At 40.1% G+C, this 13,330-nt stretch overlaps 1 protein-coding gene across 1 annotated transcript in view; it reads left to right on the forward strand.

Moving 5' to 3' along the window:
• STK39 (serine/threonine kinase 39) overlaps nt 1-13,330 on the forward strand; it is a 310,863-nt gene that overhangs the window by 236,828 nt on the left and 60,705 nt on the right. Inside the window, exons 15-16 of the mRNA XM_035007841.1 lie at nt 6,739-6,791; nt 11,023-11,091. Coding sequence (XP_034863732.1) covers nt 6,739-6,791; nt 11,023-11,091 — 122 coding nt within the window. The remainder of the gene's footprint in view (nt 1-6,738; nt 6,792-11,022; nt 11,092-13,330) is intronic.

Here is a 13,330-nt window from a genome sequence, read left to right on the forward strand (position 1 = left end):
TTCATTCATTCATTCATTCATTCATTCATTCATTCATTCATTCATTCATTCGTGCATTCCTAAGGCACTGTGCTGGGTGCTGAGGGGAAGAGCCATGAACAAGGCAAGCTGAAGGTCTTTGCTCTTTTGGCAACTTCATGTCTAGTAGATGAGGTGGACATTAAGGTACTGGCATTACATTTGTACAGAATGTGAAGCACTGAGTACGGGACTAAAGGTGAGGAGAGCACGCTGGAAAGGGGCCTACCCTCATCTGGCTACCTTTACCCTTCTTTCCTGGTCTCCCCCAGAAGAGCACGGTTGGAGTCAGTCAAGTGGGAGGGAGAGTGAGAGTGGAGATTTCCTAGCAGTGAGGAAGCTAGCCCCCCAACTAGGTGCAGCCCCCCGGAGAACTTCTCTTTTCTCTCCCCACCTGTTTCCCTCTGTACCAGGCCTGTCCCACCAGTACACAAATGTTGTTTTTCTCCCATCTTAAAAAGTCCTCTCTACTCCACCCCCCAGTACAGCTATTTCTCCACCCTCTTACAGCTAAACTCCTCAAAAGAACTGCCCTTGACTGTAATCCCTTTCCTCCGCATCTCCTGAGCCCACCACAGTCAGGCCTTTGACCTCCCCGCTCTGCTTACCCTGTGCCTTTGCAAAGCTGGATCTGGGGAAGGAGGGCAGGCTGGATACAGCAACAAGGTGAGCAAGGGACAGTGTTGGGACAGTTAAAGGTGGGGAGACAGGTCGAAGCAGGTCTTGGGGGGCTCATGCTAAGGATTTTACATTTTGTTTTAAGAATACAGGGGGAGGTGCCAGGGTGGCTCAGTCAGTTAAGCATCCGACTGTTGATTTCAGCTCAGGTCTTGATCTCAGGGTCATGAGTTCAAGCCCTGTGTGGAGCTCCATGCTGGGTGAGGAGCCTACTTTAAAAAAAAAAAATATGTGGGGAAGAAAAGGGAGTCTTTCAGCAAGGGAGTGGCATGGTCAGATTTCCAGATAACAAGCTGCCTGGCTCCTGTGCAGATCATGAGCTTGAATGTGGAGAGACCAATTAGGAGCATGTACAGACTCAGGGCAGAGCTCACAGTGGCTCAGGTAAGGGTTGTGCACTGGAGAAGACAATGGCTAATATGCGTTCAGTTCTAGATTTAGTGCAGATCTGCTAATGAGATGTAGGATTTTGGATATGTCTTTTATCCTTTCTGAGCTTCCGTTTCCTTGTCTATAAAAGGGGATAAGAGCCATACCCACGTCGAGGGTTGTTTTGAGCATGGCATGAGATAACATCAGTGAAGCACCAAGCACTGGCAGGCAGTAAATGCCATTAATTATTATTTTCCCCATCTCACAGTTGAAGAAACAGAGGACAGATGCCAAACAAGTAGCAAGTGGATTTGAATATAGACCTCTGTCCCCACGGCTCTGTTACCTCCTCAGTCTGCGCCAGGCTCTCTGCTGGTGTGGAGAGAGCTGCCCAGCAAGCTTAGTGGGAGCCATAGTCCTTTTCTGTCCTAAGCCTGTGGGAAGAGACTTCAGTTCAGTGCCAAGAGCAGGAAAGAAGCTGAACTAAAAATGAAGTCCTGATTCTTAGCCTGTTTGAAAGTCTCTTTCCTGTTCCCAATAGGGGGAAACATTCCAGGAGGGTATGAGTGGGAGTCCCTCTGGACTTCCTTGGACACTGGCAGCTTCATTGTGACCTGAAATCTTAGTTTCAAAAAAGGGAAAAGAGGGCTGTCTGCTGCTTAGGAGGGAGGGGCCGCGTCTGGACACCTAGAAAACACCGTACCTGCCAGTGTTGCCCCAACTGCGTCCTTCAGCCTCAGAGCTTGGGGAAATGGTTGGCGCTCAGCCTCACTGCAGAGCATCCCTGTGGTGGAGGGTACGCAGTGCCAGTGGCACTTACGGTTGCCCATGCCCTTGGACAACCAGTGGTCTCTGGGCTCCTAAGCATTTTGATCACATCTGGTTCTTGGGGGATGTGTGCCTTTTTTGGTGTGGGCTAAAAGACATGAATGTGAAGCTAAGGAATGCACATAGTCCTGAGCTGGCACTTTGGCTTTGGAGCCCTCCAGGAGCAATAACTCTATCAGACTGTTCCGACGTGGTACGTTAAGAAGTGCAAAAAATGATACATCCTAGAAAATGCAGACTCCAACTGCGCAGGCCCGCTGCACCTCCGTCACCAGGAACGCTTGCGTGCTCACTCACGTGATGCTCATCCCCACCCTCCGAGCCAGCTGCTTCATTCAAGGGTTCACTGTGTCCCTTGCAGGTGAATTGAATGAGCAAGAAGGAAGACTTTAAACATGACAGTCTGTATCTCTGGATTTGTCACTTTGAATGAACATAGCAAATATATATATATGTATATTTATAATATATAGCATATGTATTTTACATATAACCTGTATATTTATATATAATATATAGCATATGTATTTTACGTATAACCTATATATTTATATGTATCTCAAGCGCGTGTGTGTGTGTTTAAATGTGATTGAGCCCAAATTCCTGTCTGGCTTAACCAGCTGGTGCTGAGCAGTGGTTGCCCTTTTTAAATGGGGAAGAAACTTTCCAGCCGGCAGAACACATCTCCCTGATTTTTTTTTAACTGTACTTCCTGCTTTATTCATTGAAAGTTCCTGCAATGGTGCTTGCAAATTGCTTGTGAGAGTATAAATTGGTACAACTTAAATGAAGGGGAATTTGACAATATCTATAAAATTGCAAATGCATTTATCCTTTGACCAAGCAACTTGCTTCTAGAAATTTATTTTCATACTCATGTATTTGCAAAATGACATAAGAACAAGGTTATTCATTGAGCATTGTTTATAATAGTGAAAGACCAGAAACAGTCTATTCATAGAATGGGAACTGGTTCAAGAAAGGATTAGCACAGGCAACGGAATACTATGTAGCTATAAAAAAAGAATGAGAAAGCTCTCTATGAACCAATAGGGAGAAATTCCAAGGTATTTTATTAAAAGAAAAGGCAAGGTGCAGAACAATGGATATAGTATGCTACATTTGTATTAAACAGGCAAGAAGGAACTATTTGTGTGTATTTGCTGATATATGCATGAAACATCTTGGGAAGGATGTACAAAAAGCCGATATCATTGAGGGAGACCAGGTAGTTGAGTGACAAGACTAAGAGGCCTAGGTTTTACAGAATACCCTATTGTATCTTTTGGGTTTTAAACCATGTGATGGTGTCACCTATTTTAAAAAATAAATATTCTGCCTGAGCCCTGCAGACATTTGCCTTTGTGATGTAATATATACCTACAATGAGAAGGGTTTGTGCTTATCAAACTTAGGAGTATGTTTTTTGTTGGGGTGAGTTTTTGTTGTTGTTGTTATTTTGAGGATTAAAGGTTTGTTTGTTTGTTTGTTTGTTTTTTAAAGGATTTTATTTATTTATTTTAGAGAGATACAGAGTATGAGCCAGGGCGGGAGAGGGTGGGGTCATGCAGAGGGAGAGGGAGAGAGAATACCAAGCAGATTCTGCACTGGATACAGAGCCCAACTCAGGCTTGATCCCAGGACCTGAGATCATGACCTGAGCCGAAACCAAGAATGGGATGCTCAACCGACTGAGCCACCCAGGCACTCCAGGATTAACAGGGTTTTTGATAAGAGTTATCAAAGGTAGCCCGGGTCTTAAAGCTGTTACTCTCAAGTTTTAAACATTTCCTTTATAAAGTTGCACAGACTTAGTTTCTGGCCTTAAATCATACCTATTTTCAGCTTCTTTGAAATCAAGAATATCCTGTGCCATATCAATTAAAGTAAATGTACTTTCAATTAAAGGTGTTAAATAGGAGTCTGAAAAGATTAATTCTTTATAAAAGGATGACCTTCAGTAGTTAGATCCAATTAGGCATTTTTCCAACTATATTTCAACCTGATGAGACAAGTCTACTATTCACAATCAATCACTGTAATCTTTTCAAAGGCAAGTATTTTAGGTTCAGAGTCATAAAAGAATGACTTGATTAGGCAACCTCTGTAACTTGAGCCATAGTTGATGTAGATTATGGGTATTGGATATTACTTCTGTGGTATTAATACTGAAAGAATCAAGGATGTGCATGATGATATTCCAGGTAGAGTTCTTATACCTCTCTTCTTATGGCCTTAGTAGGACAAACTAATTTAGACAAGACTGACCAAAAGAAAGAGAGGAAAAGAACAATGACCTAAATTAGCATCAAATCAAATTCCTTTTTCTTTTTTCCTCCTTCTGTCATTTCATTATTAAATATACTATAAATGCTTGCTTTCCTAGTGATCATTTTTTTTTCTTACTGGACTGTTTTAGTTCTAATTCAACCTTCGTTGATACATAGCACATAAAACCGACGCTATTAAATAAAAGAATGCTTGCTGATCTTTTTATGGTAATGTGAAAAATCTCGAGGAATATTGTTTTTCTCAAAAGTGAAAGGAATTGCGCTTTTCTATATTTGCATTAGGCATTTCCAGTGTAGAATTTTGGTCCTCACTCTGCCACTCAATTTGTAAACTTGGAAAGGCCGTTGAATGTGCTCATCTAAAAAAATGGAAAACAAATAGTACCTACTTTGCGTATCTCAAAGATTGATTGCTGGAATCAAATGAGATTTGATTCATGAGATTTGATATCAGTGTTTCTCAAGGTGTGGTCCTATGATCCTTGGGGGGGGGGGTGTCTTTGAGTCCCTTTCGGGGAGCCCATGAGGTCAAACTATTTGTATAAATTATGTGCCTTTTTCATTCTCATTATTTCAACATTTAGAGTAGAATTTTCCAGCGGCTGGCAACATGATATGTGATATTGCAGCAGACTGAATATAAAAGCAAAAATAAGAATCCATCTATCTTAAGCCAGACATTATAGAGGTTTACAAAAAAAAAAAAAAGTTTGAGAACTGCTGATGTATATGAAAGCACCATGTAAATGTGTGGTGACATTGGTAGATAAACAAGGCCACAGGCACAAAGCCCTTCTGTTGTAGGCACTGATTGTTCATGTCCTGCCCCATCTCCAGGACGGAGTCACTTAGTCTGGGGTCCAAGATCTCTGAACCATCTTCAGTTGTCTGCAATTTCATGTGTTGGTCCTATGTCTACTTTTTTAGCGTGAGAGTCCACAATTTTCAGTCCTTGGTCCTGAAAAGAAGATGTTAAAAGAAGCACAGCTTTAGCTGTTGCCAATATCCGCCCCCCCCCCCCGCCCCCTGTCCCATTCTTACTCTGAGAGGAATAATGACAGGTGGGGATACCTGGGAAAAGATACACGGTTGTTTAAGGCTCTTATGACTGTGGCCTGGGCTTGGGCATCTCTTGGATTCTTGACCCTTACTTCTCTGCTTGTGGAAAAGTGCAGACTTAGGCCAGCTTCTCTAGGGAGAAGGGCTTTCTCTAAGTCGGTACCTTGCCTTTGTCATTTTTCTGGGCTTCCTGCATTTAGTGTGGTAGGATATCATAAGACCTGAAGAACCAAGCTCAGGCTGGGGACCAAGAAGGGCCCAGAGACTGGTGGCATCATGATGTGGGCACTGTACATGGAGACCAGGAGATATTACTCAGGGTTTTTAGAGTCCTAAACTGGAGAACTAAACAGGATTTGATCAGACTCTCCTGGCCCTAGGAGGAGGCTGTTTGGGATGGGTATTCAGGCCATCTCTATCTCTGTCTTGGACCCTTGGCAGCTGAGCAAATAGTTGAGTGTTTGTAGAAATTATTATTTCCTGTTTCCTACTGCAATTTCTTACAGTATTTTTATTAACTTTAATTGTAGCATCTATTGAGAGTTACTCATAATATTTTAGTGTTCTTATGAGAATTTAAAACCATTCTAATTATAGCTCACTGCCCTATATTATTTCTTGAAATTAATGTGAATGGAAAACTCCTATCTTAGGTATTTACTTGTTCCATATTACCTTAGTGTCAGTTTTTGGATTGAATATACATATATATATTACAGTTTTATGTAAGCATTTTGTATTTATTTTTAAAAAAGTTTATTCAATGGATAATTTCACAACATTCAGGGATTCCCCCTCTAGGTAGATAAAATTTTTTTTTAAAGATTTTATACTTGACAGAGCACAAGCAGTGGGGAGCAGCAGGCAGAGGGTGAGGGCGAAGCAGGCTCCCTGCTGAGCGGGGAGCCCAATGTGGGCTGAGTCCCAGGACCCTGGGATCATGACCTGAGCCGAAGGCAGACCCTTAATTGACTGAGCCACCCGGGTGCCCCATAGATAAAATTTTTAATAACAAACTACATATCCTTTTGTGGGCATTTTGTTGCATGGTGTAACGCACAGTATTGTCATAAACTTCACCACCGAGACTATCTTTCCTGAGTGTTTCACTTTGAAAAATAATTGATGAAATACTATTTTCAGGAAAGATATGAAAAATGTATCAAATATTATTTATCCTAGACTAAAATCTGAAATTTCTAATTATGGAATTATATTTAAGGTTATTGATTTAGTGTTGATTTTATGAAAGAACATTTTATTTTTGGAATTTTGTGAAATAACATGTTTATATAAGGTAAATTCAATCAGTTAAAAATCTCCCTTTATTATTGTCATAACCATCTCTTGTTTTTGAGGAAGTACTCAGAGGTAACCCAAAACTGTAAATGCTGTCTGCGTGTTAGTAGCGTCTTGTAAAAACTGGAATACATTTAGTTTGATTCAACTGTGCTTCATTGGATTTTAATGTGCTATGTGTTATGTATTTCAGAAACTCCAGAAAGGAACTTAATGACATACGATTTGAGTTTACTCCAGGAAGAGGTAAGTTTTAATTGAAATTATTATTTTATTGCTGCAAAGAGCATTGAAGAACTTGATTACAAGTGTGTGGTGATAATTTGCTATTCAAAACTGCTTTCTCTAAAAATAAAGAAAGGAGGATGGAGGGAAGGGAGGAAGAGTGGAAGGATTTGCAATAATTGCGGGGAATCCAAACTGGACCAGTACTGACTACATGAATTCCTGTGACATGTTGCACGTTAATATACACATACTAGTGAAATATGTTAGCTTGACCATGAAAAGAAATACTGGTGTGGTGACGCAGGGCCTGCAGGACCCTGTGATGAGTGTACTGAGTAGCACAGAGCAGTTCTAGGGAGAGGTGAGCAACAAATAAGATGTCACACAAGAAAGTGCTATACTTTACCTCTCTACTCTCATCCATAGAGCTTGGTAGGAATGTTGTCATTCTCACAGCTTCAAGGCTAGACTGCTTGCCTTCCTGGCTCCCGGTTGCCTGGAGTTCATGGAAGCATGTCTCATTTCTTGCTATCTTTAGCACTTGACTGAGTGCCTGCTATGCAGGAGAATATCAAGTAATTTTGGTTACTTAATGGATAAGTAACATATATGAACAGCCTTTGGAAACCACAAGATTAGTAGTTAAGCAAAAATTGCTGTTTCTACTCTTTATAACCAGAACAACCCAAAAAAGGTGAAAATCAGATGCTAATGCTGAGACTTAATCGTTCTCCCTGACCTCTGGTTTCAGATTTTTGAGTACATGAAAGCAGCCTCACTATCTATATTGAAAACCTTCTAAAATGCATATTATTAAAATACATTAGGCTCATACATTTGAGTATGTTAATATACATTAAGCTAATAACACTCTGTAATTATTTCATGTATTAGAGCTCCATGTAAATTTTGATTTGATTAAACAAATCACAGTTGCTAAAATTTTGAAAATCTGAAACTTCAAGGTGTGATATTTGGTCGAGGGGTTACCTGCTTTGACCTCCCTGCTGTTAGAAATGGAAGAAGACACAAACTCAGATGTGTACAGGAACCAGAGGAAACGGTGGGGACTCCAGGAAACCAGACAGTCCCGTCTGCTCACGTTCAGTCTTTTAAAAAGAACAACGCTGCTGGCCAAACAGAACATGTTCCTGGGCCCAAAGTGGGCATAGACTCGCTGGCCCTGATGCCTAGTCCCCGGTCAGCATAAAGACTTAATGATTCCCAATATATTTGAATTAAAGTAACATATGAAGTACTTGTTACAAAATATAGGCAAATAAGGCCCTGATAAATTTGCTAATTGATCTTTCTTTCTGGGAACATCCATCTTGGGCAGTTTAGAGTCAGTCTATGAAATCATACAGCAGCACCAGTTTCTATTATCCAAAAGCTCTCTATTTTGTCGTAATATAAGAATATTGACCAGCCAGTAGTTATGATAAAAATCTAGGAATCATACCCCTCTTTACTATCCCCCACTCCCACACCTCTCTCCCTCAAGGACTTCTCCCTTGTGGTTTTGTGAAGTGCAAACCTAAAAGTAAAGTGACTGCTGTGGTTTTTAAAAAAGTAAAAAAAAAAAAAAAAAAAAAATCTAGTAATTATATAATAAATGTTTCAAATACAGTGACTAAAAGAACAAATTCTTCTCTCAAGGGTTTTTTTCCCCGTCTAATGATCTAAAACTGACAGTGGCAGTAAAAATTAATTTGAATTTCCAGAGATAACAAAGAAATGAATTTCCCAGTTGAGGATTTTGGGGGAGAAAATGGCCGTCTCGGCATCACCTGGCCCTTTGCGCTGGCTTTGGCAGCCTCGTTCGCCGTCGTGGGTCGAGTCTGCTTTTGTTTCCCAGATGGAAGCCTTCCCTGGGCCGTGAGACAGGCCGTTAGTAACGGAACCCCCACGGATATATCGCCATCCCTCTGTGGCCGCCGATGCTCTCTGCACTGTGCGCGCATGTGCGTTGTGTCCGCGCTGTGCGCGCATGTGCGTTGTGTCCGCGCTGTACGCGCTCAGAAACGTGTTGTACGGCATAGGGCGTATAACACAAACAGAGCAGATACTCTCAGTCTCCACTTGAGAGCAAGCCCTTTGCATTTATGATGTTGCTGTATATTCTGGAAACCAGAGCATCTATGATCATTTATGATGATTTAACCCTGTTTACACATTAGGAACATTAAGCAGCTTACAGAAAAATGTTACCAATTACCTCCCAGTTTCTGTTCTAAACTATTACTGATACATTACTTACATGCATACAGATTAACTGGTTAATGGTACACAAACATGGACTATTTCTCCTTTGGGCCAGAAATGGTCAGCATGGCCCTTGTGCTGTTTGAATGAAACTCATGGGGTATTCAGGAGTCCTGAGAATAACCAGAGATGCTGTAAACTTTAATCACTGGGAACGTCCTTTGCTTTGGTACTGTTTTAGTGCTAGCCCGCAATGTGGCTTTGCTTGATTAGTCCATTTTCAACTACGTTCTGTGAGTGTAGATCCTTACTCAGGTGTAAGATCTTATTGATACTTTAGAGGTGGTGGTAACACATCCAGATGCTTTAATAGATGATCAGTCCATAGAAATGCAATCACTGCCTGCTGTGTGCCCTGTGCCTACTAGGTAGACACCTTAATTCAATACGCTTTTTGTAGTGAAGTTTCTGGTGGCCTCCAGGAGGATGACATTGTGAGCCTAGAATGTCCAGTCGACTTCATAAAGCTACATCGCATGCAGAGTAGAGCCTCTGACCCTAGATACCATGCTATGGGATCATTTTATCCCTGAGAGAATTTTATAAGGTGTTTTTTGTACTTCTAATAGTAAGGACAAGCCCCAACATAAGCCCACCTTGTATGGAATCTCATAGTTGAGAAAGATACCTTTTTCTTTTCCATTTCCTTCATGTTATTCCACATCATTCATGATAAAATGGGATGAGTAAAATGATGGAATACCACAACGTCTCTGGACGTACAACAAGTATACAGTGGCTCTCAAATTTTTTATTGGAGATCCTGGAAATTGGGCCGTGTATGAAAGGGAGAAAGAGAGTGCGCTAGAGCATGAGGTACATTTCAGATGATCCTTGGCTGAGCATCATCATCACGGCTACCACTGATGGAGTGATTACTATGTGTCAGACACTGGGCTAAGCACATTAAAGCCCACAAATGTGAAAGATAATTTTACCATCAGCGACCCGCTCACATGAGCGCTCACGCACGTGCGCATACACTCTGAGGGCAGCCTTGGGCATAGCAAACTGCAGTTCAATTTAGATGCTTGTTTGATTCAGCAGCAATACGCTGAGGTGCTAACTGACTTTGGAAGACACTCAAGGCAAACCTTCTAGGTTATTACCAGCTGCTAGCCAGTTGTAGTTCTGAACATTTGTGATAATGTCAGAAGGCCGTGGGGACCATGTCCTTTCCCTTGTAGAAACCTAGGGGTTCATAATGGTTCTTTTGAGCACATGGCCATTTATCACTTTCTCTTTACAAAGTCTTCGAACAAACTTCTCCCTTATTACCATGTTCATTCACAACCTTTCAATTAAGTGATTTTGGTTATATTCACTTGCTACAGCCTGTTCAGTCCCATCTTTATGAGATTTCTAACTCCTGTCACTTATCATTGAGAAACTACATTCTTTTATCCAGCCACATTTTCTAAGAGAATGAATCTGTTGCTATCAAATGATCAATGTCATGTTAAAGGAGTTTCTTAATAGCATAAATTTAAATAGCTCATCTTAATAGTCCAACAAGCTCAAAGGCTGTTTGTACCAAATATAAGGTTGTGTCAAGTGCTGCCTGTTCAACCTTTGCCATAAATTCTGACTCAGTAGCTACTAATGATAGAAAAGGATTGATGATGGATGGAATTGACCTTGGCAAGAAAAAAAAGCAGTGTCACTGGGACCCGTTACGAGCTAACTTATAGAGGTACATTTGAGGATTAAGTCAGGTGGTAGCCAAAGGGCAAATGTTTTTTGGTTCACCAAAAATGAAATCATAATTTCATAGAACCTCTGTTGAATAAACACCAAGATGCAAATTGTATATGGCAAAATATATTTCACATTGCCTCTGATCTTTCCTTCTGATAGAATCTGAATTGTTGAATTAAAACACACGTGGGTGATTTTTGTAAATGGAAAATATCTTTTACATTGTACTGGGTTGTTGATTTTTATTTTATGGTTACTAATACATATTCATTTCACATTTGGACAGATACGGCAGATGGCGTATCTCAGGAGCTCTTCTCTGCTGGCTTGGTTGATGGTCATGATGTAGTTATAGGTAAATCATTTTTTAGTATACAGTATCATTTTGTTGATCTATCAAATGGAAATGCATTTAGAAACAAAAGTTTTCATAAAGGAATAATTTACTCTGGATTTTTGAAAAATTCTTGAATTCTTTTATGTGGAAGAAGTATATGTGAGTCATATTTAATTTTCTTTTTTAAAAAGCTCTTAATGTAATTCTTTCCCATTTAATAAGAACCTCACTTATTAGAAATATAACAAAGAGCCTAGAAGACCCAAATGTCCACAACATAGCAAAAATAGGAGACTATAAATTCCATGCACAAAGTATAGGAACCTCTGAGGTCGTTTGTCAGAGTTTCTTTGTTCTTTCTTTGGGCACAGTTCTGATGAACTTAGATATTAATTTCCCCAGCCATTAACAAGATTCATCACAGAGTCTTAAGGTTGGATGGTACTTAGAGATCACTCAGGCCAGTTCTTTCACTGTATGGATAGGGACATGAATTCCTAAAGGGGTTCTGTGGGTTGTCTGTCCGGGGCCATGCAGCTGGGTTGGGACAGAGGCGCTTCACTTTGGGCACGGGGCTCTAATTCTACTGCTTTGAGAATGCATAGATAGCTGCATGGAGTTGGGGGAGCCTGCTAGATACAGACTTGCTGTCAGGAGCAGGACATGACTGGCCGCCTCCCCAAAGGGCACGGGAGGCAGAGAAGCTGTAAGAGGCAGATGCCGTCATCTGAGAAAAAGTGTAGCCTGGTTCCAATAGGGTGAGGGTGAGAAGCTCCACACTCCTCAGATAATCCTAAGTTTGTGAAGATTTTATAATGTAGTCCATTGCTGGGTAATCATATTGATGACCCTAAGTAATTAAGATTAGTTAATATGTTATTAATGTTAACTGGCATTAATTATATTGTTAATACTTACCAGGGTAATTAGGGTACTATGTATTATGATAAAACTTTCTTTAAAAATAAATTTAAAACTGATGCTTAAATGACTTGGGCGCCTTAAATGTGTTTTAACTTAAAAAAAAATATCACTTGCTCAAAATAAATCCTTTCCCCAATAATGCTGAAGGTTGTGACTGAGGGAGCTTTAGGTGGCTATGCTTACCCATCAGAGTAATCTGTTCCTATAAATTCTATAATGTAGGTCATTATAAAGTGGAATTATTTTAGGGAGTAACTGAGGTTTTAGTGGGAGATTAGGATTCTGAGTAAAGTATCTAATATGTTATTGGTCTACAAATGATATGTCATAAATGTGAAGATACCTTTATAAATAGAAATAATTAAGCTCTTTTTTTCCTTTTAATTGTATATGGTATACATATTGATTTCACAAGGAAGCTCTGATTCCTCTGCCAAGTGATGCATGTATATAGAGAGAAAGACATATTTTAAAGGAAAAGTGTATGTATATGTCCATATATATAGGTGTGTGTGTATTTCCTTGTGTATTCTGTCTCTTGCACGTTCCTTTAAAATCTTGTGAGGTCTCATGGCCAGCTGGATTCTTACCAAAATGTTCAGCCCAAATTTGAGGGGGAGCTTGAGCAATGAGGGCAGCTCAGCTTTGGTGTCTACTATAAATTCCATCTCAGAATTCTTTCTGTTAACAGTTCCTCGATATATGTAGATACTCTTATTCTTATTAGAAAAAGTGAGCCCACACCTCCGTGTTGTACTTGACCTGACAAAATCAGGAGAAAAGTTAATGGCTTGATCAAGATTCCTTGTAAGGTGTGTTTTCTTTAAGAAGAACTATGATCCATACACGAAGCATCCTCAGTTAAAAATAAATGAAGATAATAACTTAAAAAAAACAAACCCTTCTTTTAAACACTGACTAATCAATGTCCATTATTGGGCAAGAAGTTAAGGATGAAATAAGTCTTTTGAGTTGAGTTGATCCTGGCAGGTGGTAGGGACCATGAAGAGTAAGAGAGATTCATGGAAAGATACTAGGTCACATCTTTTTGTAAGCATGGGCTGGCTTCATGCCTTCAGTCAAATTTAGTGTACTTTTTTTTTATTTTTGCCCCAGGCTCAGCTGAATCTAAACTAAAAGATTTTTGGTTGTTGAGTTTTTTAAAGGTGGAAATTAGGGCATAATTCCTGTACAACTTACTGTGTTTGAAATACAGTATCAGAAAGCTATTTTTTTCATACTTATTCTGCCAGAAATGTTTGATTTTGCCTTTGTTTCCCTCCCCCCCCTTGGAGCTAAAGTGTAGGGTGTTGGAATCAGACCAAGCATATAC

Source organism: Mirounga leonina, unplaced genomic scaffold (genome assembly GCF_011800145.1).
Source record: "Mirounga leonina isolate KUSES-001 unplaced genomic scaffold, KU_Mleo_1.0 Mir_151, whole genome shotgun sequence".
NCBI classification, from domain to species: Eukaryota; Metazoa; Chordata; class Mammalia; order Carnivora; family Phocidae; genus Mirounga; species Mirounga leonina.